Consider the following 25,009-nt stretch of genomic DNA (forward strand, 5'->3'; position numbering starts at 1 on the left):
TGCCCACCAAGACAGACACCATATATCTGACAGAACACCATAGCCCTGGTGTTGTTACTCAGGCAGCAATACTTCACTTCAAGTCCCTTTTTAGCAGTTATAAACAGTACACAAATATTTAAGAGACTGTTAAGAACACACTGTACTGTAGTTTTGTCAGTGTCTCTGACTCGGACATATCTTAAATCCTCCACTTATAGATGTCCATGGGAGGACTTGTAGTTGTTGACAAATACATTAATGAACACTTATTTCTGCTTACAACCACATTATAGTGTGTTATAAACCATTTAATCAGTGTGTATATACAGCTCTGCTTCCAAAAACACTGGGACGCTGTGCTAAACAGAAATAAAACACAATGCGATCATTTCCTAATCCTTTCTGACAGACACTCAATCGAAAACAGTACACAGACAATATATTTAGTGTTTTTCCTCATCAGCTTCATTGATTTTTGTAAATATCTGCTTATTCAGAATTTGATGCAGCGACACGTTTCAAACAAGTTGGGAGAGGAGCAGCAAAAGACTGGGAAAGTAGTGGAATGCTCCAAAAACACCTGTTTGGAACATTCCACAGGTAAACAGGTTCATTGTAACAGGTGATAGTGTCATGACTGGGTATGAAAGGGGCGTCCTGGAAAGGCTGCCGATCACAAGCAAGGATGGAGAGAGGTTCACCACTTTGTGAACACATGACTGTATGTATGCACTCAGGAACACTTTGTGACAGCGTCATCTGTAAACACAGTTTGATTGATGAGGATTTATATTTCATAAAGAATCCCAACTTCTTTTGGAATTGGGGTTGTAGTGCTTATACATGCTAAAGAGGGGGACTAAAAAGAGCTAAGAATGGCTAATATTGTTAATAGGGCTGCATCTAATGATTATTTTCCATCTTTGATTTATCGATGTATCATTTGGTCCATAAAACACTCGTGAACAGTGAATCACGATTTCCTGGAGCCCAAGGTATCGATGTCACATGCTTTTTTATTTGTACAAAACTCTATTATATTTATGACAAAGTCTTGATCATTTCTCCAAACAGATACAAAGCAGACTTTCGAATACAAAAGCTTTTAACTCAGAATAACTTTTAAAGTGCAATGTTTCACTGACAGAGACATAACTTCTCAACTCCAGCACCAGAACAGTAACAGCCTGTTTCTGTATTTCATAAAAGATGATGTACAGAGAGTCTTGTGGAGTGGAGCAGAAATGGGAGACACGTTGATACATTTTACTTCCTGGTCTTAAAGGCTGCATGAGCACGAAGTGTTACACCTTACTGAACTAATTACATTGTTGCAACTGAAAGAAGTAACAGTGAATGCCTCAAATTCCCAAGATGTTCTTGTGGTTATACATATTTTGAAAGCATGGGTGTCATCAGCAAATTATCACCACAGTACCAATATTTTGGTCAATCATCCAAAGCCAGTGCAAACCTTCACGAGGCCCCACATCAGGATTCTGCATCCCTCTGGAAACACGGGCGTACGGCTCCCTCTAGTGCTGAAAATGGGGAATCGTTTCAGAGTTGGATCTTTGAATGCAGTCACGGGGCAGTCAGTACTGAGTACTGAGCCGTGCAGACAGGATTGAAAAGAACCATGCGCAGCCAATCTGCTCATCAAAAATACAACCAGTTTTATAAACTATCTTACAGAGTAACAAAATAGAGCTCACTCGCAACAACAAATGAGGCTCCAAAGTGCTTTTCTTCACAAATAAACCGGTTCCAAAAACCTCAGGTGTTCATAAATCAAAAGTGAATGAAATCACGTCCTGAGACCTGATCAGCGCCTCTTTCTGCACCCCGATGGGAGTGTGCAGGTTCGACACCTGAAAGTTCAGCACGTCGATGTCAGACGCTCCAAACGTGGCCTCCACCTTCACCCTCTCGTGCAGGTCGAAGTGAACCTTCTTGTTGGTCATGGAGAGGAGACACCGGAGGAAGCGCTCTCTCAGCATAGATCTGGCATGCTGCTCTCTCTGCAGCTGCTCAGCGTCCGCTTCTGATGCAGCAGAGGTGGGGATGGAGGTGCGACAGAGAGCGATGAAACGGGGTGATCTGGGGTCGAATCCACGGCTGTTGGGGTCGGGTCCTCTTGGCAGGCGGAGCACAGACACCGGCGTTGCCATGTTGAGTCTTTCTGCCTACACCTATTAAAAAAAAAAAAAAAAAAAAATCATTAACACACTAGCGCGGCAGTATCCCTACAATAAATGTCAGGCTTACAGTTTGCTAACTTTGCTAAAAGTTAGCAGCTTGGCGATGAGCGTTGCTATGGCTCAGCTAACTCTGATAAAAGCTGCTAAATCTGAACACCACATGACCGCAAAACGAGATACAGAGCGGTGAATATGTCTGAATAAATACGGTCTAAAGCTTAACAAACCCCCATTTTCTCTTATTTCTACACTTACCTTACTGCTGTTTCCTTGCAGTTATCAGAAGCTGTTGCAGCGCGGAAGCATTTCTTCTTCGTTGTATTTATTGGCGCATGGCAAAGCAGTGCTTACACGTGGATTGCGCCGCCTTGTGGACTGGAGGGCTAAAAACAGGCAGCTCAACTCTCCCACTAACGAAATGTAATTAAGAACATTTAATCAAGCGCTGTACTTAAGTACAAACTTGAGGTACTTGCACTTTATTTCAGGCTTTTCTTTTCATGTCACTTTCTACTTTTTACTTTACCACACTTATCTGACAACTTTAGTTGCTAGTTACTTTACAAATAAAAATATTTTTTATACAGAGCATATAAAGAGCTCACCCAAGAGTTTACACAAGTACAGCTGAAACCATTGATTGATTGGTTAATTGATTGGCTGATTCATGATTCCGTGATCACTTATATGGGGATTTGCTGCTTTTCCTTTAAATTATCTTAATAATTTAAAAGGTTTGTACTTTTGATTGGATGATGGGACAAAACATGCATTGTGAAAGATGGTGTCACTTTGATGCTCTGGGTTTTTACAAGTCACACAATCAATCAATTGATGGAGAAAATAATCATCAGATTCATCCATAATAAAAATAATCATTAGCTTACACAAACCTCAACCAGCCTCAAGTAACTTAAACAGTAAAATCTTGCTACATGAGTAATAACCCAATGATATCATATATGATAGTATAACAGTCACAGGCTCAATTTTACTGCATTGACTACTTTTACTTTAAATACCATAAGTACATTTTCCTGATTATGCTTACATACTTCTACCTACCATTACCAGTTTCAATACAGGACATTAAACAAGGTTAACAGTAAGGATCATAAGTTACTCCCAACTTGCTTCGCAAGTTGCATTTAGATATCTATGTTAAGCTGCATGTAGCTCCATATGTACAATGTAAAATCTCAAGTACAGGCAGGTCTATATGATTGAGTACAGTGTGCGCATAAAACGGTTTTGTGTATATATTACACAGGCGTCTTCTTCTTTAATTCATGTCCTGGTATTCCTCCACTACTGTTTGAACATTACATTTTATGAGTCTTAACCCCAGCTGTACTTTACACACTCTGTATGTTGACTGTGGTTTGACTGGCCAGAATGTCCACATTCCCATCACCTCCCACACTCGCTGCAGATGTGTAGGAACCCGCAGAAAGTGAACACTCAAAGCTTCACTATGCAATCCATGTAAAACAGAATATTTGTGTCCATGCAATGATTTCCCAGACTTGATACTTAAAAAGGATGCAAAACTAGACTACTGTCACGCTGGTTTTGTTGTTTTCCTCAATCCACTGTGAATATATATATATATATATTCTTTTTGTAACAGCTATATCACACTAAAGGATGAATGGATGAATATGAACCATACTACACATCCAGATAAGCCTACATTAGCTTAACATCTGATTAAGTTTTATTCATGAATACAAATGTCATCCTGCCATATTCCATCACACAATAATTTTTTTCCTGCTGTTTTAATATTAAAGTGTCCATTTTATGATCACTTTAAAGCCGTGGCTCCCTTCAGAAGACCCTCCACTTCACAATTTATATCAATCATGAAGAATGACAGGAGAAGCAACTGATAACAAAGAATCCAAGTTGGATTTTAGTGAAATAAAGGTCTATTTATTTCAAAAACTATTTTCATTTAAAGATTGTGTTAGCAGTCTGACCCCTGGAGCTCAAACTGCTGTGTGTTGTCAAGAGTCTGGCTGATAAAACTCATGCTAACATAAGAGATTGCTGGTTCTTCGTCACAATCACACTTGCAATCACAATCACGATGTCATGTTTAAGGTGGAAAGATGTTGAAAGGAAAGGTCTGTGAGTCACAGACTGAGGGAAAGGGGAGAAATCGTGTGTGTCATTACTCATTACATTTCATGATTTCTGCACCTTCAGAGTCCATATGAGTAGAATAGATAAGATATTTGCTGTAAAAATGCAGTTACAAGACAGATTGTTTTAATATATATATAAATGCAGAAAAGAAACAACTTATCATCACTTCTCCACCCTGGTGGGGCACTCCTGTCTTTGTTGACATCACATAGGATCTGTGTGAATCATCACATTCCCATGAACAGAGGCAAGAGGCGTTAGAAAAACAGTCAAGATGCAAGTCTTGGTGTGGTTGACATGTTTGGTGGGATCATTTTCTAAAACGTTTTTTGTTCTCACAGGAATGCCTCTTGTCAATTAGTCACCGTGAAGCCATGCTGAGGTCCTCCTCTGGAAGGCTTGAGAGGGTGGGGGGGCAGTGAACGCAAAAAAATTCCAAGTGAACATTTTTTTCCCCATAAACTAAATGTTGTAAAGCGGGTTGTGGTCGATGATGAAAAGATGCTCAAAGCTGGTTTAAAGCTGAACTGAACTTTTTCACTGACTGTCTGAAGATGTTGGTTAAATGTTGACACCATTTTTTTTATTGTGATTTGCAGTACCAGCTTTAAAGAGAGAAACTGAATTTTGAATTATATTATTATTTGCATATTGCAGAGGATGAGAAATTTCATCAATGCAAATCCAGGTGAAATACGGCCTAAATGTGAACGTTTTTGACTCTTGAACCTATTTTCAGCGTCTTTTCAGCAGTTGTTGTTCTTCAAACATCTGTTCAGTCCACGAAAAATAGCAGATCATTTATTTTCCAGCAGGGGAACAATACCCAACCTAGCAAAAGCTAAAAGCACTAAAATAATTTAAAAACAACAGTTTTAAAGGGCAGATTCACATTGTTCATGTCAGTCTTAAGACAATAGTCAAGTTCCCGTAAGAGCACTGAAACAGGCTTTGCTTCCTGTTCATATGGACCATTAAGATGTCCCTTCCTGATACACTTCCAATGAAAGACAAAATCAATTGACCTTGTTTTGTCATCCAAAGTTGGCGCCTAACAAGATAAATTGAAAGATAGCCACTTGGTCTGGCTATTACAGACAGATCACTCATAGCTTCAGCTGAACTCTTAAACGTACCCATTTCTTGAAACCAAAAACCATAATTTTTCCTGAAAACCTAACCAACTAGTTTTGGCATCTATTTTAGAACATGTTGCAACGCTGACTATGATTCAAAGTAATGAAAAATAAAACAACATGCACAAGTCCAATGCTTTTAAGATAGGATACACTTTATTTATCCCACAATGGGGGAAATTCACATATTACAGCAGCAACAAGACAGAGTGCAAGAAGTCAGAGGACAAGAAGACAACTTGCATTTGAGTGGATGTTATTGTGCACTGTTATACAGTCTGATGGCTGTGGGCAGGAAAGACCTACGGTAGCGCTCCTTCCTGCACTGGGGATGTAAAAGTCTTGTGTTGAAGGAGCTGCTCAGGTTCCTCACAGTGTGGTGCAGGGGGTGGGAGGAGTTGTCCATGATGGATGTCAGCTTGGCTAACATCCTTCTGTCTACCACCTCCTCGATGGAGTCCAGTGGGCAGCCCAGGACAGAGCTGGCTCTCTTAACCAGTTTGTTCAGTCTCTTCCTGTCTCTGTCCGTGCTGCCCCCTCCCCAGCACACTATGGCATAAAACACTGCAGAGGACACCACAGTGTCATAGAAAGTCCGGAGTAGAGCCCTGCACACACTAAAGGACCTCAGTCTCCTCAGCAGGTGTGAGCGACTCTGGCCCTTCCTGTACAGGGCGTTAGTATTGTCTGTCCAGTCCAGTTTATTGTTGAGGTGAACACCCGGGTACTTAAATGAGTCCACCATGTCAATGACCGAGCCCTGGATGTTCACCAGTGTGTGAGGGGAAGGTTTCCTTCGGAAATCAATAATCATCTTCTTGGTCTTGCTGGTTCAGACTATAACAATAGAGTTGTACATGAAGTCTGAGGTGTAGAGGGAGAAAGGGAACGGTGACAGCACCGTTCCCTGGGGGGCCCCTGTGCTGCTGACAACCACATCTGACACACAGCTGTGTAGCCTCACGTACTGCGGTCTGTCAGTGAGGTAGTCGATGGTCCACGCAGCTAGCTGTTGGTCCACACCAGCCGCCTCCATTTTCCCCCGCAGCATTGATGGCTCGATGGTGTTGAAAGCACTGGAGAAGTCAAAAAACATGACTCTCACACTGCTCCCGGGGGACTCCAGGTGAGACAGGGCCCGGTGTAGCAGGTGTGTGATGGCGTCGTCCACCCCGATGCCAGGTCGATAAGCGAACTGCAGCGGGTCCAGCGCAGAGCTGCGGTGCGGATGTGGCCGAGCACAATCCTCTCCATGGTCTTCATGAGGTGGGAGGTCAGGGCGACAGGTCTGTACTGGCTTGGTTCCCCGGCACTTTTACTGGCACTATATGAACACCTGCACCATTTGGTCACCATTCACCAAAAAATGGTCAGTTTTGTTCTGTATGGCGGCACAAAAAGGGACCTTACAGCTGTGTCACACATGTTGTCAGATTTACTTGTTAAATGCAGGCTGACGATAAATGATGGTGCAGCATCCCTCTCTGGTTTGTACATTGCTGTTCTCACAGAGATCTAACATGTCGACTCAACTCTCTGAGCCAATCCAGTGGCTGTTCTTTCTCTCTGATGTGGTGTACTCTGAAAACAGATTGGATGGGCAGATCTGTGGAGTGAAACAAAAACAAAAGCCCAGCAAACTGAAAAATATATGGTTGCTGACTCCTGATGTTTTCGTGATGCTCAGATGAGGCTGATGGTACATGAATGTACTTTTGTTTTTGTTCTTCAGTTTTGGTGCAAATAGACAGATCGAAGAATACACAAACATGATCTGATAGAGCAATAGCAATAACTAGATCTAGAGTGTGTCCTGTATTTTGAGTCAGCTCTTTCACATAATGACTGAAAGGATCTCATGCCTAAAAAAGGCACAAACATCCCCTCCCTTGTCGAGCTTCAGACTCAGCACGAACACAGAATCTTGGCTCAGTCTTCAAACGTTCTGTGTAAAGGAATGCAGTGTCTTGGCATGACTGTGCCCGCCCACATGATAAAGATCAACATAAATTCCCAGAATAACACAGCAGTGACGTATTCTCAACTTTTCCACTGCACATTCTTTTCAGACGGGTTGAGTGAAGTCATATTTTGCATGTAATGAGAGTGAGGTCATTTTTCTACCAGAGTAGCACTGGGCAAACAGCACTGCGGCCACTGTGTTAGGCTGCCGTCAGGGAGCACTCAACCACCAAGCTCAAGCAAAATGTTCAAATTAAGGGGACTTAGCTCTTACATGCACGTGGCTCAATAAGATAAGGTTGATAAAACAGTGGAAAAATGTAATATATGAAGCTTTAAACCACGAAACAGTATACGCAAGATCTAAAGGACATGTTTTCAGTCTGAATCCACATATTTAATACATGTGCCTTTTTGAACTGCCATACTTATAATTTACATTTTCAGAATGGATGAATTAAATGACAAAGTCGAAACCAAGTGATAATGTGAATGGGCCATTGTAGTGATGAACCGAGGGAGAATTATCACCTGAATCAGCTTCACTGTTTCGGTTCGCCCTCACAGCTCTGTCTTGTTTTTGGATGCAGCAGGGATTTCCCTCAGGAGTTGGTAGAGACCAGAAACATAGATGAAACACAGTGAATATTTGACCTAACGTTCATCAGGTGGCCAGAAGCTCCACTTCAAATGAATGATGCAATTACACCATAACATGTGTAAACAAGCAACTGTTTGCTAACCAGTTCAACATGTTGAAACTGTTTTCGAGATACTTGTGTCTCAGGTCAGAATGAAATGCCCGAGTGCTGCAGAGAGAGTGGTGGAGTCAAACACAGACAGACTTTCATGGGATTTATTGGCAAAAATGATTAAATATATCAGCTCTGTGAACTGAGGGATTGCACACTGAGTGTATCTCAGTGAAGGAAAGATGAGGTGGATCACAGTCTGTTATCTCTATTGATGATGATAAGGATGATGATGATCTTTTTTGGCTTCTTCATCTGGCATTGTCTCAGTTTTTTTACATTGCTGACTTTTGAGAAAAAAGATAAATGAAATCCATCTGTAGGTGAGTGGGCTGAGAAAACAGTTTATTTTCCTTTTCTTTTTTTAGGCTGCTGACTAATAATACATTAACCAGAACCTATTTCAGCTAAAAAAATATGCACAACTTTCAACACCAATGACACAAAGTAGTGACAGGTCATACATCTGGTCCTCATTCACTGTTCATGATCATGAGCAGTTCAGAGTTTTTGTTCATCCTCTGAACTCCTGGTAGGTGAAATCCCAGACTGAGGTTCTGTCCAGTGGTTTAGAAATTAAATTAAATTTAATAAAATTGGGAAGTGTTGTCACTGATTTCGCAACCTTGCCTGTTTGTTGGTTTCATTGGTGTGAGAAACGACTACTCAGAAACAATATATAAATTTGGCTTGTAAATTTTAATTAAATCTGCATTGTTCACTCAGAGACACTCAAGTCAAAGAAGTGGTCCGTATGTTTGCCATATGTTTGCTCTGCCATGTAACTTTTGTTTAACAGCAGGCATTACAAGATGTAATGAATTTGCCCTTGTTAACCAAGACCCTCTTGAGTCAGCAGCTTTGAACACATCATCCTCAACATGCTAAAATGTGTAACGGGAGCACATGTAGAAAAAGAGCGAGAGTCAGTGAACGCACTCATTAATATCAGTTAGATTGCATCAGCCTAAAGGTTGCTAACATTAGCCACCGTAAGCTACTGGTCATACCAGACCAAGTAAGGCTGTAGGGGCAAAAAATCTGAACCCAATTAAATGAGTAATGATGTGTTTTATTTCTTATGGAGTCAGCTTTTCATATCCATGATGAAGATCGCAGCCTAGTAACTTGGAGGGAGAGAGGAAACAGCTCTGCTTCCACAATATTTGGAGCAATTGCAGAAGCATCACTCAATGCACAATGAATAAACAGCTTGTAGCTTAACTGATTCAACGTCATGGGGAAACCACACAACTCTTATCTGGATTGTACAACGGGAAGAAGCAGATTAAACATGTTATCACGATCATGAGGTAACTGTAATGAACTATATCAGCAGTTTGTTTGGCAAATGTGTAATTATTGCATGATGTTACACAACAGCAACAGATGGGAAAACAACGGTTCGACTGTTCCCCTCACTTAAAATTACCCCTGGGTGTGTTTTTAGTAGTGACTGTACATCCAGAAAGGCAGCTGTGATGAGATAAACCAGTAAAAATGATTAGGAAATCATGGAAACATGTGCATCTTCTGCTGGAGGCCTGCAGAGACAACTTAACTGCTCTTTGCCACTCCAGAGAGAATTAATTACATCTAGACTACACAGCCAGACAATGCCCGCTGAAGTTAAGACTTGTCCTGCTTTCTACAGTTAATGTGCTGTTAGCTGTGTTTTCATTGGCATCGGCTTCAGTTATCCCCCACTTCAGAACATTTCATCCCGTTCGCTGTGACTACGATCCACAGGACGTAAATGTCAAGGCATTATTATTAGTTTACAGAAGGAGAGTAAGGTAAATTCACAAAATGTTTTCTCAAAGCAGATATTTTGACTTGTCATAGTAGGAAAAGCACAGCTGCACAATATCAGGACCCTGAGACTGAGGCAGCTATACGGAAATGAGTAATGATAAATTTTATTATTTACTTTTTTTCTTTTGCTAGAGTGACAGTGTCAAAAAGTCAGGGTTAGCGTTAGGGTTAGCTTTTCATTCATGTAATTTGAGTTTTATTGCAATGATGCACATGAGGTGGATCTATAATTTTACTGTGTTTACAGGCCTGACATTACCATAGAACATACACAGTGAAGTCTTGATGGTGCAGGCTGATATCCAGATTGGCTGGCTCATTAATTGAAGTCAGCCTTAATCCAGATTTATTAGCATTCACTACATCAGAATCAGAAGTCTGAGTGCACATTGGGAATCTGACTCTGGTTTTTCACCGCTCTTAACGTACTTATACAGGAATAGACATACAGCTAAGAACAAGGAGAACAAAAACTGAACAAACAAAAGTAAGGAAAGGTAAAGAACTGGTTCCTGCAGCTTTGTCTTAATTAATGAAGTGTATAAATTGGCAAAAGACAAACCAGATTTAACTGTGTTGAGATGATGGCACTTCAAAGCAAATTTCATGTTTCCTCCTATTCTGTACTGATGATGTACTATGAAGGACTGACAATGTTCTTTATGGTCAAGTTATTTATGCTTTGCTTTGTGCACCTTGGTGTTTGACACAGAACGTCACAGATGTCTGTTGTACTATTCGAATCAGCTGGATGGAGATATGCCAAAACTTCACAGCCACAGTGGAAACAATTCTTCAAAATCAGTACTTAACCTGAGCCCTATAGAGGACAAACATGTCTCCAAGTTAAAATGGAAAAGAAATAAACCAACTTCATCAGAATTAATTTTCAGCCTTCCTATTATATCCTAACTATTATAGTTATCATATAAGCAGCCTCTATGTGGCATCACATAGAGACTGTGCACACTGTGCCTCAGTAAAATGTGTTTACTGACTGACACTCATGATGTTACTACTGTTGTGAAAATTAAAGACCTTTTATGTTCTGAAAATACCAAATTATGGACACTTTGTGCCATTTTGACAAATTTATGTTTTCAGACAACTGCGCTGCCTTCCCCTCCTCTCTTTCAGCACGCTCCAGTAAAACATATTCATTCAGCCTTCTCCATATCCCAACGTCAGCAAGACTTTAAGGGTTAAAGCTCCACTGTCAGCTGCATGGGTAACGCTGGAATAATTCTCCCCTCTGCTGGAGAGCTAAATCTCATATGGAGAGATGAGCCACTGAGGTGCTGACAGTTTATACAGAAACGTAAAAATATGAGAACCACAGGCACTGAGTTACTTGAGTTTTGGTTTTATGCAATTTATTAACAACAATGGTGAACAAAAAGCGCACTCATGAGGAGTGGAAAGGACAACAAAAAACCCACTCTCAAAGAGTGGAGCTAAAACCAAAAATCTTTCCCTGAAGTCAGTCAATATGGGGATTGTGGAGTTGCAACCACAGATGTCCGAGAACTAATGCAAAGTGGGGAGCATGGATTGTAAGGAATGATATTTGCTCATGATGGTTTCCTGAAATATGCATCTTAACAGGAGTGGTGTGGTGCGTTACCACCATGAGAATTTTGCCGTTAAGAGCATACGCCTTAATTTGCATCTCCAGAGTCTCCACCCTGCAACCAGCCTGTCTCACTATTCTTTCATCCAGCAGGCTATCCTCTGCTTCGGAAATAATTAAGGCGAATAACGAAAAAGCCTCCCCTCCCACACTCAATGAAGCTCTTGGAATTTGCGTTGCTTAACTGAATGAGGAGTTTGTGAGAGGGCTCGTCAGCAGCCCCATACCTACTGACGAGCCTTGTCTTTTGATCAAAGCGGACATTTAGACAAAAAATTCCCCATCTGGCTACAGTAAATGCACTCACCTGCCCGGATCCGGCAGAGGCGTTCAGTGGGTGACAAACAGGCTCTCCCCAGTTCCCCAATAGACTGCTCCAGTTCCGCTGTCACAAACCCCAATATTTTACATATTATCTGCACTACTGCAATATTGCACATACAGTCTACTGTTCACACTTATTTATCACCTGAAACTGCACAGACGTGCCCAGTTGGACAATCTGCGGTCTGTCTGCCATGTAGTCAGTAATCCAGGAGATTGTCGGCCTGTCGACTCCCATCACTTACAGCTTCTCACCCAGGAGCGGTGGCTGAATGATATTAAATGCACTGGAGAAATCAAAGAAAGTGATCCTCACAGTGCTGCCGCTACAATCCAGGTGGGAGTGAGCACCTGGCGTCATCCACACCCAGATGGGGTTGGTAGGCAAACTGTAGAGGGTCCAGTGATGATTTCACCTGCTGTCGGAGGTGGGCCAGGACCAGCCTCTCCAGCACCTTCATCATGAGCAATGTAAGGGCAATGGGCCGGTAGTTGTTGGGGCCAGAGGAACCACGCAGGACGTCTTCCACAGCACCGGGACTCTCTGCAGGCTCAGGCTCAGGTCGAAGAGGTGTCCCAGGATCACAGACAGCTGGCTGACACAAGTCCCCAGGACTCTGGAATGCCTTCAGGGCCAGCAGCCTTGCCCAGGTGCAGCATCTCCAGCTGTCTTCTTACCTGGCCTGCAGTCAGGCAGGGAATGTGCTAGTGGAGTCTGTTGTCTCAAAACAGTGCTGCAGTGACTCATTAGCCTCCTGAGTCCACTTCCTCACTGTTCTCGTGGACACAGGCTGCCTCTGGACAAGAGGACATAACGAGGTGTTAACACACCAGGCTGTGATCAGCTCTGCCTAGAGCGGGAAGGGCAGTGGCACTGTATGCATCCTTTTCATTAGCATACAGTAAGTCTAGTGTGGCGTTGTCTCTGGCGGGACAGTTGATAAACTGGTTGAAAGTTGGCAGAGTTTTGTTCAAAGTATTGTGATTAAAGTCTGCAGTAATGACTACAAACACATTTGGTTGCTGTGTTTGTAGCTCCGCTACAGTGGAGTGGATGACGTAACACGCTGCTTCCCCATCCACCTTTGGAGGGATGTAGACAGTGATCACGATGGCGGACGTGAACTCCCGAGGCAAATAATAAGGCCGCATCCCCACAGCTAGCAGCTCAATGTCCGGGCTACAGAAATGTTCCTTAACGGTAATATGTCTGGGATTACACCACTTCTCTTTCACAAACAGCGCAATCCCTCCTCCCTTCTTCTTACCGCTCCGAGCTACGTCTCTGTCCGCCCGCACACAGCTGAAGCCAGGTACCTCCACGCTGGGTGGTTATGCAGCATACCAGTCAGATGAGACATGTGCCGAGAGAGCTGAGAAACCTGAGTCGCCATGTGCTGGCTCAGTTTGCACAAGGCTTGGAGAAGCTGATCTTGATTACCAAGTAGTACACCCTGACTGGTAAAGTCTCTTTTCTCTGAGTCTGCTGAGTCCATGGTGGCCAAATTATTCTGTAGACTATGCCTTTAAATCCAATTGTAGTTGGACTCAAAATGCAGACCGGAGACAAGAGTTGGAAAGAAAACAATTTATAAACAATAATGGTGAACAAAAAGCACACTCATAAGGAGTGGAAAGAACAACAAAAAAACACACTCTCAAAGAGTGGACCTAAACTATCACAAAACGCACTCACAACGAGTGGAGATAACAAACAAGAGAGCACCACACGGTGGGTTGAGGTAAGACAAACGCTGGACGTGGCTGGTAGGCACTGAAACAAAAGAGCACAAGTCTTACAAAAAACACAGAGAGCAACTGGCAAACAACTGGAGATACTCACAAGACAAATACTCAGGAAAGGCGTGGAAGAGGTCAGGATTATTTGGCAACAGGCAAGGCTGAGAGCCTTCCGTAAATACTCAGCCCTAATCAGGCTCATGCGCCCCAGGTGTGCTGCTGGTAGGGTTTCCAGAGGTTACAGCAATCAAGGGCTGACTTTGTCGGCTAATGTTGAGTTTGTTTCTCTCCTGGCTGGTGAGATATCTAGGGACCACCTTTTTTCCTTAAAGATAATAAAGGAAAGCTGGTATGCCAGACAGTGTGACCAGATTGGTGGCATGGTCAAAAGGCATCTAACCCTAACCCAAGGGTGTTTTGGGTTTGTACCCTTTGTTATACTTGAGATTTCATGTGGAATGACCCCCTGTCTGGGTTTTCCCCCCTAAAGACATCAGAGTTTTCCCTCAGACGGGAACTGAGGTGGATGCAGATGTCTTTGCAGAAGTAGCGCAGCAGCCCAATGCTGGTGTATTTCCTATCAGATTTGACAAACTTGCTCTGTCTTGATTTCTTTCAGCCATCCATGGAACGTTGGCTAAGACTCAATTACACTTTTAGACTGTGAAAAACCGACAAATAATGTTAGAGAAGGAGTGAATGAGATTAAAGATTTCTGTGAGTGAAGGTAAGGAATCTTGCAAGTATGATAAAATATGATCTACGTAGAGCCCAATTTTTTGTCGGAGGTGTGCAGTGTGAGCTCCTTTAATGGCATTATTATGATGCATAGCTGCAGCAAATCGTCCTATGAAGGAGCCTGTCAGGAGCCTGGCGCCCTGGTGAAGTGATGTGATTCTGTTTGTGGTGACTGTGGCTTTGGGTGAGGTGTATAGTGTCCTTAACCAATGGATGAACGAGTCCCTAAAGCCGAATCTGTGTAGTGTGTGTTAAATAAGAAAGTCAAGTTAATTTGGTCGAATGATTATTAAAATGATTGTCTTGATTTGAGTTTGTTGTGTGAGGTTAATAAAATTGAATAGTCTTCGTGGATTATTTCTGTTCTTTATTAAACCTGTTTGATCCGGATGTATTCAGGTGGAAATAGTTGTTTCTAACCTGATGTGTAGTGATTTGGTAATGATTTTTCAGTGTTGTAGCTGAAAGCTTGAGTTGGATCTTTGTTGGGTTTCAGTAGAAGTCATCATTTTCTATTTGTTCATTGGGATTGTTTGTTTTTGGGATCTTCTGTTTCGTTCCTGTTCAGGATTGTGGGATTAATAACTGTAACTGGTGTAACAGAGTAAAATGTGACAAAAAGTTGGGTTGTTGTTAAGCCTTTACAGATTGGCAATTTTTAAGTTTTTTGTCATGGATGTAAGCAGTAATTCTAATATATTGTCCCTCGGAGTGAATCAGGCAGATTCTTTTGTGTGCTAAAATAGAGACACCTCTTTGTAAGTTGGTGAGACTTGAGGTTATATATTTCTGAATGGTATGAATTAGTCGTCTGCAGCAAACATACATCTGCTTTTAGTTTAATAAGATGGTTTAAGCAGTATGAACAAAAACACAATCTCAAACACAAAAACAGCCCTTAAACAAAACATTCAACTCAGCAATGGGGGAAAGAGGAATCAGGGTAAGATACAGAGGAGACAGGAAGGTTTGGAGTGTGTGTGCTTTTGTTTGTCTGCATGTTGGGCGGCAGTCTGACAGTATGTTGCATGTATGCAATGAGCAGAGCTGGTGCATATACATATGCATGGAGTGAGAAGAAAAAGACAGTGAGAGAAAAAACAAAACAAAGCAGAAAAAAATAAGAATCAAACAATATAAATCTAACAAGGGGAAACTGGAAAGAACATCAGAGAGTCGTCAAGAGGTTTACAGGTGCGCTATATTGATCAGTATGTCTGTGGTGTGTTTAGAGGAACCATGGGGTTAACTTTGTGTTTCATTTTCTGTTGAAAATGTTTTGGTCTGGGTCCACTCTTTGCACCAGCCCAGTGCCATTCCCATGGCGTTCGATGCTTTGTCATGCCCCTCAGTATCTCATACAGACACAACAGTTTCACAGCATTAACTGTGTACTGGTATGAGGCATCAAAAGGTGTGACAAAGGTGTGGCAGTGGTGTTTAACTGTCTGGGAATGAGAACAGGTTGATGTGACGGGAAACTGGATGCACCTTCGTCATTAACCTATGACTTCCAAGAACATGGAGTTATCAGTGTGTCTGGTGTTTTTCTACCTGTCGCCATCCTGTCTGTACGAGCTTTCTGAGCAGGGATTCAGTGAGGTTTATAACTTCAGTGTGGAATATTAGTGATGGGGGAAACTAAGCTTGTGACATAATCAGATGTGGTACGGTAATGCTGCTGTGTAGTGTCATATAGTAAGCATGGTATAAATAAATAATAAACAACAAAATATATCAACATATACAAGACAGTGAGGCATATAATCAGTCCAGTGTTGGTGGTGGTCAGTGCAGGTTGAGCCTGGTGGTCCATGTGGTGCCACCTGGTCTCATTCTACAGATGCTTTTTTAGTGTCTCATGCAGGTATGAGACACACCGGGTGTGAACTGTAACAGAAAGCCTGGAATTGTTTTTTGTTACAGAGAGAGAACAAGCCAATTCTTGTTGTCGAGCTTGCATTTACTGGACTGTTATGTCATCAGTGCCATCCCATTCTCTTCCAGGAATCGGGGTAACCAAAATCAAAGCCCCCTCTTTCATTTGTGTGGAGCCGGTCCAACAGTAACATGGCAATGCATGCTTGAGGTAGTGCACATGTCATATTTCACTGAAAATGTACATAAAAAGATAAAGAAATACAAGTGCAAGGCAAAGATGAACATAATGAAATTAAATGCATTACAAATCAAATTCATTACATAAGGCTCTTGTTTGCACAGCTTTAGAGCTTGTGCAGTATTTTAATGTGTCCAGGTAGGATTTTAATCAGGACATGAGGACAGACAGGTTGTGTTTCTGTTTTGCAAATTTGCTCTTATAAAAAATAAGAGTGGTGATGAAACAAAAAGATAAAATAAGATCAGTTTCAAGTTTGAGTTAACTAATTGTGTCCCATTCTCTTATACACTTTTTTTTTTTTTTATTAGTTTTTATACCCAGAAAAGGATCTGAATCCCTTTTAGCAAATAGCAAATCCTCTAAGGAGCACAGGACGGTAATATCTGATGACCCTCCTGTGACAGGCAAACTGACAGACAAGCAGTATTAGCATGCCATTATCAAGCCATTTATTTAAAAACAATGATTTGTCTTTGAAACATATCCAGATTATTCAAAATGTAGTAAAATGCTGGGGAAATACCTTCTAAGCTACTTTTTTCTTTTTAAATGTAATTGACTGTAATTTGCATAGGAAGTAAAAATAAAAATGGAGACAGGACAGCCCTGATGGACCCTCTGCTCCGTTCTAAATCTCTTTGTACATCCTTGGGACAGTTTGATCAAACTATTCGCAAAAGCATATAAGGTGTGTATTGATTTTCTGTAAACGTTCTTCAAAGCCAAATAAATCAAAAGCCTTAAAGCTACAGTAGGTAAGATGGAGAAAAGAGCAGACTTAGCCTGAAAGGAGGACGAGCTGTCTCGAGGGAAACGAGTGAGGGTGCAGAAGGTTAAGGAGTCCAGTCCTGTAGCTCCGCCCTCTGAACGCGAGAAGCCAAGGCCAAAAATGTAACGTATGCAATATAAATAGTGGAGCAGTATTGAAAGGGGAGGGGGGGTGGGAGAGACTGTGTGTGTGTGTGTGTGTGTGTGTGTGTGTGTGTGTGTGTGTGTGTGTGTGTGTGTATGAACTTATTTTCTTTATGTAATGTACTGTTTTTGCTAACTATTTGTATGATGTGTGTATGTTACCCCATGCCAGACAATGGACAAAACAGCAGTCTGCACTTGATTCTTCTCACTATATATACAGTATATATAACATATTTGCAACACTGTCAGATGAATGAATGTCAGAGATCACAATGTTTAATGTTGTTTTTGTTTTAAAATATAATGAGTTGTAACTGTTGGCTATTGTTGTACAGTACTTTATTTGATTATCAACAAATATGAGCCAATTAATCCACATTCTTTCCAATGTATCCCACTCACTAACAGGTGCCATGATGAAGTGTTATTCAGTGTTATTTACAGAATACAGTGAAGACCATCTAATAGTAGCAACCAGCGGTCTATTTCAAAGGTCATCATTGGACAGAAAGATTTATTGTTATGCTGCTGCATAGTGTTGACAATGTAGACTCCCTGTGAAGGCCGTACTTTTTTTTTTTTTTTCTTTTTTACAGCTATAAAATGCAGAGTGAGAAGTTAGGTTACTTGATTTGCAGTAAGACAGCTAGCGTTGATGAAATGTCAGTCACTTTCTATAACCACTTTCATGAGAAAGACCATGCTGTACTATACTCAGACCTGCCAACCTGTTATTTATACAGTTTAAACATGTAGCCGACAAATCTTTTGCAGAAAGTTTTGCAACCACTATCATGGCAGATGAGGAAGACGAAGACAGGGAGGGACAGGGCAGCAGACCTGCCAAAAAGAAGAGGGTCCATATCCCCCAGAAGTTTTTGAGTAAATATCAAGAACTGTGGCCATGCTTCCGACCCTCTAAAGTTATTCATCATGCATTTTGTACAGTGTGCAAAACAGAAACACCTATTTGCAATATACAAAATAAATTATTACTATTTTAATTAAATAAAATATTTAAATAATTTTTAATTCATTTGAATGAAATAAGTATTGAACACTGACATGATCAGTGCTTCGGTGACAAGAAAGGTGAGCATGGCTGCAAAAGATACCATCTGTCACATGGAGGGTTTCAGTGATGCTCTATTAAAGAAGGCAAAGTCAGCAACCGGTGAGGCAAAACAGTCCAGAGCAAGTTCCACTCCAGGAAGGAGTGATGACTGATGCAAAAACTGTATTTAAAAGGGCATCAGGGTCAAGGTCAACAAAATAAAAAAAATTAAATAATATGGTTACCAGGGGCGGCACGGTGGCGCAGCAGGTAGTGCGCGTGCCTCACAGCAAGAAGGTTGCTGGTTCGAACCCTGGGTCGGGCAGGGCCCTTCCGTGTGAAGTTTGCATGTTCTTCCCGTGCATGCGTGGGTTCTCTCCGGGCACTCCGGCTTCCCACAGACCAAAAACATGCTCGTTAGGTTAATTGGTCTCTAAATTGTCCGTAGGTGTGAGTGTGAGTGTGCGAGTTGTCTGTCTGTGTGTCTGTGTATGTTGCCCTGCGATCGGCTGTGTACCCCGCCTCTCGCCCATTGCTAGCTGGGATAGGCTCCAGCCCCCTGCAACCCCGAAATGGGATGTGCGGGTAAAGAAGATGAATGAATGAATGAATATAGTTACCTTGTTTTGAAAGTGTTTCTGTGTTCCATTGAAAGGCTGTCATGATACAGTATGGCTTAGAAGGACAGAGCATTTTTTGGTTTTCTGTTGATGGGTTTGGATATTTATGTTAAGAAGTAGTTAAAGAATGTGATTACAGAGTGCGAAATGTCTATATTTTCTTTATTAAAGGTATTGTAATCAAAAATATAGGTTTTATTGTTTTTTTTTAGAACCGATTTCCAGCCAGTGAATGGGGAAATTACTGCTTGCAAAGTAATGGAGTTGCAAAAGTCTGCAAAAAAGGCCACACAACACGAGTGGTACTCAAAATATTTTGACAAGGTTGGCAGGTCTGTATACTCGTAGTAATGGTGGATCAGCATGCTGGTGGTATTGCTAATGATGCTCGTCCTCCCAGCACGATTAGCAACACCATGCTGGTGTACCAGCATCACTAGCATCAACATGCTGGTCCACCAGTGTTATTAGCAACACCATGCTGGTGTACCAGCATCACTAGCATCAACATGCTGGTCCACCAGTGTTATTAGCAACACCATGCTGGTGTACCAGCATAGCTATGTTGACTCATCAGCTAAACCAGCATCAATCCAGCATAAACAAGCATAGACCAGCATGGAAATGATGCTGATGTGCTGGTTTTTCTAACAGGGGGTCGCTGCTCACAGAGCTGTTCGACTGAGCGGCAGCCAGCAGCATGAGCAGAGGAAGGGTTTCACAGCGTGTGTGAGTAGTGATTGACAGATGTCAGACACTCCCTCAGATGCTCCTCTGGCTCTGATTGGTTGTTTTGTGTCAGGATTCTTGCAAAAAAATTTTTTTTTTCACAAATTACATGTTTCATGTACTGCTGTCTGGGCATAGGGACAGTTTTAGTAAATATGAGAAAAAATGACTTTTATACAAGTTACCTACTGCAGCTTTAAACATAAATTGATGCTCTATAGAGTCAAAAGCCTTATGAAAATTTAGAAAAAGAATGAAACTGTTGTCTAGGACTGAAGCATACTCTAAGATATCAAGGATCAATTTTGTACCTATCAGACATAACCACTTCCATTTTGGGATTCATCAATACCATCATTTTGGACTTTGATTTATTCTCTTCCATTAATTACATTTCCCATTCCCTTCCTGGATTTAATGTCTTTGTGGCCATCTATCTGTCATTTTTGCCAACAAGCTTGATGTTTTTATCTGCAAAGAGCCCAGAAACTGTCATCCATTATCTCTGTCAGGAATTCTGAGTCATACTGCCTGTTCAAGCCTCAACTTGTCCAAAATGCCTCACCAAGAAGCCACGGTCATTACATCTCTACATTATTTGTTTGGTTTAATGTAAATTTATTTGTTTTTAATGATTAATTTTCCCACGTATGAGGTTGACCCCTGATGAGACGGGGTCTTTGGATTCAGGGCCTCTTCTCACTGGAGCAACTTACCAGAGGCGATCAGACAAGCCAGCCCTATTCCTTCATTTCATCCTCGAAAGGCCACTTTAGGCTGGCTACAAAATACAGGTCAATCCCCATAGACTTCCATATTAAAATGCCCAAATTTACAGGAAAAATAAACATGTTTAAGGCCTGTTACAAAAAACGTTTTTAGTATCTATAGCTGAATTTCTGTACAGGGGTGAATTTTTAAATAACTGACTCATTGCAATTATGTTAACACTTAAAGTTATGCATAGTTATGGGCATGGTCACTCTTTGAAGCACTCAGCAATACCCACGATGCAGTGAATAACAGAAAACTCCCCCACACAAAGGAAAAAAACCACAGAGTACTCTAGTATGATCTCAGGTGGTGTACCCTGGAGGTTTGTTACACGCAACCATCTGGAAAGTTTGTAAAAGGACAGGCCAATTCAAGAAATGCTAGGCATGTTACTGGATGACTGATGTGTTTATCACCATCTATCATGGGTTAATCCCATTGTAGGCGTTATCATTGACAGCAGTCTTAATTTTGACCTTTACATTATGTTTTCCATCTTTGCAACATTTCAAAAATTGCTATTTTTTTTAACTGCAAAGAACATGTAATCTGTCATGTATGCTCTTATTATATCCTGGTTGGATTGCTGCAACTTTCTATATTATTATATTCCTATCAGAGTCAAAGCAGCCTATTCGAGCTTCAGCTGGTCCAACAAGACACCCTAATCTTAACTGACAACAGTACAAAGACAATATATTTAACTCTGTAACTCAGCTTATCAACTTAATTGATTTTTGTAAATATGTGCTTATGTTGAATCCGATGCCCGCAGCAGGCTGGAACATTCCACAGGTGAACACTTAATTGCTAACAGGTGATCCAAGCGGGGTTGATTCAAAGGTAACTGGACTTGGCTGAAGAAACTTGAAAGTATTTCAAAGTCCTTTCATCCAAAGGACTTCTTCAGTTCTAACTGGCTGGTGAGGAGTTCCACATATTTAACCTCTGCTGGGGTCATTGTAACGCATGTTGAACACATTCAATGACAGTCGTTGAGGATGGCACAAGGTCACCTGTGAAAAACTATTAAATCTCCACAGAGGGGATGAAATGACAGCCTTGTAGATGGGGGACAAGTGGTGTCGTACACCTCCTTCTCTGTTGCAGATTTTTCTATTTTTATGTAAATGTGCCTCCTTCACTCCTCTTTCCAACCATCTGCCTTCCCTGTCCAAAATATGCACTTTTCCCCCAAATGAGTGTCCCATATATCTCAGGTGTAGGTCAACTTTGGAGTTGTTCCTGTGTTCAGAAATGCATTTGTGTTTTATTGTTTATTTTCCCCTGTATCCAAGGCTGTGCATTATTCACTGCTCTGGTCTGCATCCTTTCTTCTCCTGTGTTTGGGTGTTCAGTCTTTCAGGTGGAACATTTTCTGTCAGAGCATGGTGGGTGAGTTTAAAAAAACATGTACGACTATGATAATGACTCCTTGGAGATCTCTCCACCACCCAATTAGAACTGAAGAAGCCCCTCGGATGAGAGATGAAACATTTTCAAGTTTCAACGGCCAAGTTAAGTTGGCCTTGAATCAACTGTCTTTGAATAACGTGGCCTGGATGGCTGAAAATCTTCACAGACTTTGCAAAAGCTGATAATATCATGAAAGGCTCAGTTGTTCACAAGCAAGGATGGAGCGAGGTTCAACACATGTGTGAACACATGACAGTATAAAACAGGGGTATTCAACGCAAAGAGGTCCAGTCAGAGAAAATTTATTCAAGTTAAGGTCCGGAACATCATGTCCGACTTGCGTTAGTGTGCTACATGTTTAAGTAGTTGCATGAACGTCTGCATGTAATCAATAACTGATAAATAAACATTTTATAAAACATGAACACTTTGACAATATTTGTCACTTAGCATTGGAGTGCACAGATACATTTTTTAAAAGAAGTACTGCATTTTTTTTTTGAAGAGAAAATAAATAAAATAGCTTTGAAAAAAGTCTGCATCTTAAAGTAAAGTTCTTAACTTGACAGAAATGAAGTTCAGCAACAGCTTTTTCTCATTTTATCTCTTTAACTGTCTCACATCTTGACTGAACAATCTCAACCACTTTTACAATACAAATCTTAACAAATCCTAACAATTGAACACTTTTTCAGTTTCTCTGTCTTTCGGGAACAATATTTTGTCTTAATTATGTTCATTGTGGAGAAAGCTGTCTCGCAACTGTACGTGGAGCCAAACATGACCATGATGTCCTGGGCTACTTTCCTCAGACCTGGGAAAGCTGACTCAGAAACCATTTGGAACCAGAAATTGGCAGGGTCAGTTCCTCTGAACTGCTCTTTCAGGGCAACATCTACCTGAAGATCAACCAGTTCCATCTGAAGAGGCGCAGCATTTGCCCACTTGAAGAGCTGTGTGACTTCCTTTGAGAACCCCCTGACATCTGTGATAAGAAATGGGTTCTGAATGAAGATGGCGAACTTCTGTGCAAGCAGAAGCTGTCAAAACGTTTGCTCCCTGCAGGTCTTCGCTGAACACCTCAAGTTTCCTCTGAAAGGAGCGTACAGCTGTTACCAGTTCACAAATGGAATTGTTCTTGCCCTGGAGCTTCATATTCAGTTCATTCAGATGTCAAGTGATATCAACCAAAAATGCCACATTATGAATCTTTTTCTCATCTTTTAAAAAGAAAGAAAACTGTGTTGCCTTCTGACTTTTCAGCTCTACCAAAAAAGGTGCTACCTCCCTTCTGATGGACCAAAACCGCTCCAGAGCCCTGCCTTTGCTGAGCCATCTGACATTGTTGTGCAGCAAGAGATCATCAGCATTTCCTTCAACATCTCTGAGGAATTCCCTGAGCACGTGATGCTGATAGGAATTGGATGCCCTGAGAAAATGTATCATTTTCATTATTGTGTTCATCACCTCAGCATGCTCATCTGACAGGGTGGCACAGAGGACAGACTGGTGGATTATGCAGTGGTATGCAATGAACTCAGGATTGTCTTCTTTCAGTCTTGCTACAGCTCCTCTCTCTCTCCCTATCATGGCAGGGGCTCCATCTGTGGTTACAGAAACCACTTGTTTTGGCTCTATTCCTCGCTCTCTTAACATCCCCTCAATGGCCAGATAGATATCCTCTCCTCTTGTACTGGTCTGAAGGGGAGTAACACCTAGGTCATCACAGAACGCTTGCTTGTCTTTGTTGAAGAACCTGACATAAACTAACAACTGAGCATTGTCAGACACGTCACTATCAGTATCACTCATCTACAGCCAAGCCTACACATGGTGCCTCATGGATGGCATCGTTCAGCTGGGCTAGTACATCCTGTGTTAATATCTCACTTTGTGGCTGATGATGCTGACATTCGCTTTATTTTGTTACATAGCTCTTCCTGTTGTTTTTCCTGATATAAGGTTTCAGCTATAGCACTCCTTGACAGCATATTAGACACAGTGGTTTTTTGCTGCCAGAGGGAAGAATGAACAGAAAAGAGTCCGTCCATTCCGTAAGAAAGCTCTATTTTCGCTATTAACTTTTCTTTTCTTAGATAGCGCCATTTGTGCCGGTCCGGACACGATTGCTTCTGGGTCTCAGACCGCGGTCCTCCAGCCTATAGGCCCTATAGGCTACTGTCACTCACGTCACTCATAGAAACCTGCTTACTTTTATCTTTTGCTCGTTTCTCATCTTCTTCTTTTTCTGAACTGGGCACCTGATATCTTCTTTGGTCTTTTACTTTGATCCATGATGAAGATGAAGACACACATCATTACCTTTTGCGTTACGTTTTGCCAACACCGTCTGTCCGCCTGTCAAACAACCGGAGTCACGTGATGTAAACAAATTCATGTAGATGCATGCATAGATTTTTTTTTTAAATTTTATTTATTTATTTATGTATTTATTTATTTACATTTTTCACATAACCCAATTAATTACATGTAGGTAGATGGATCTATATTAATTTTATGTCCAAACTCACTGATGTCACCCTTTCAGAAAGAACAATTTATTTCTAAATGAACATTTATTTCAAAAACATACATTCAACCTAAAAACCGATAACATGAATATACATTATATTTTGTGGTGTACAAATGTAGGCATGACATTTATGACGAGTGAGACTATATTTGATGTCTGTTGGGGGCCTAGCGTATTGTTTTTCCGAAAACGAAAACGGCCTAAAACGCAACAGATGCGAAAAATTTGAACAGAAACAAACAAACAAAGAAAAGCCCCTCAAAGTGGTCGTCACAAGTTTTGCATGCCCACATTTTTATTGTGGAAGAATGAAGACTTCAGTGTTGGCAGGAACACAATCGGAGACTAATTCGGAGCAATTCGTCTCTCTTTGATCTCACTGCTGCACTGCTGTGGAAATTGTGACCCCTCGCCA

General features: G+C 41.4%; 1 protein-coding gene across 1 annotated transcript; it reads right to left on the minus strand.

The window, feature by feature from the left end:
* Positions 1-978: 978 nt before the first annotated feature.
* On the minus strand, positions 979-2,501 carry gemin7 (gem (nuclear organelle) associated protein 7). Its single transcript, XM_076735377.1, has 2 exons — positions 2,439-2,501; positions 979-2,174 (listed from the first exon to the last, which is right to left on the minus strand). The coding sequence occupies exon 2, from the start codon at positions 2,151-2,153 to the stop codon at positions 1,767-1,769; it is 387 nt and encodes a 128-aa protein (XP_076591492.1). The 5' UTR covers positions 2,154-2,174; positions 2,439-2,501; the 3' UTR covers positions 979-1,766.
* Positions 2,502-25,009: the final 22,508 nt, after the last annotated feature.

This window comes from Chaetodon auriga, chromosome 7 (genome assembly GCF_051107435.1).
Source record: "Chaetodon auriga isolate fChaAug3 chromosome 7, fChaAug3.hap1, whole genome shotgun sequence".
Classification (NCBI taxonomy): Eukaryota; Metazoa; Chordata; class Actinopteri; order Chaetodontiformes; family Chaetodontidae; genus Chaetodon; species Chaetodon auriga.

Excerpts from the sequence above, each read along its gene's own strand:
- gemin7 (XM_076735377.1), bottom strand. The coding sequence starts at position 2,153 with ATGGCAACGCCGGTGTCTGTGCTCCGCCTGCCAAGAGGACCCGACCCC.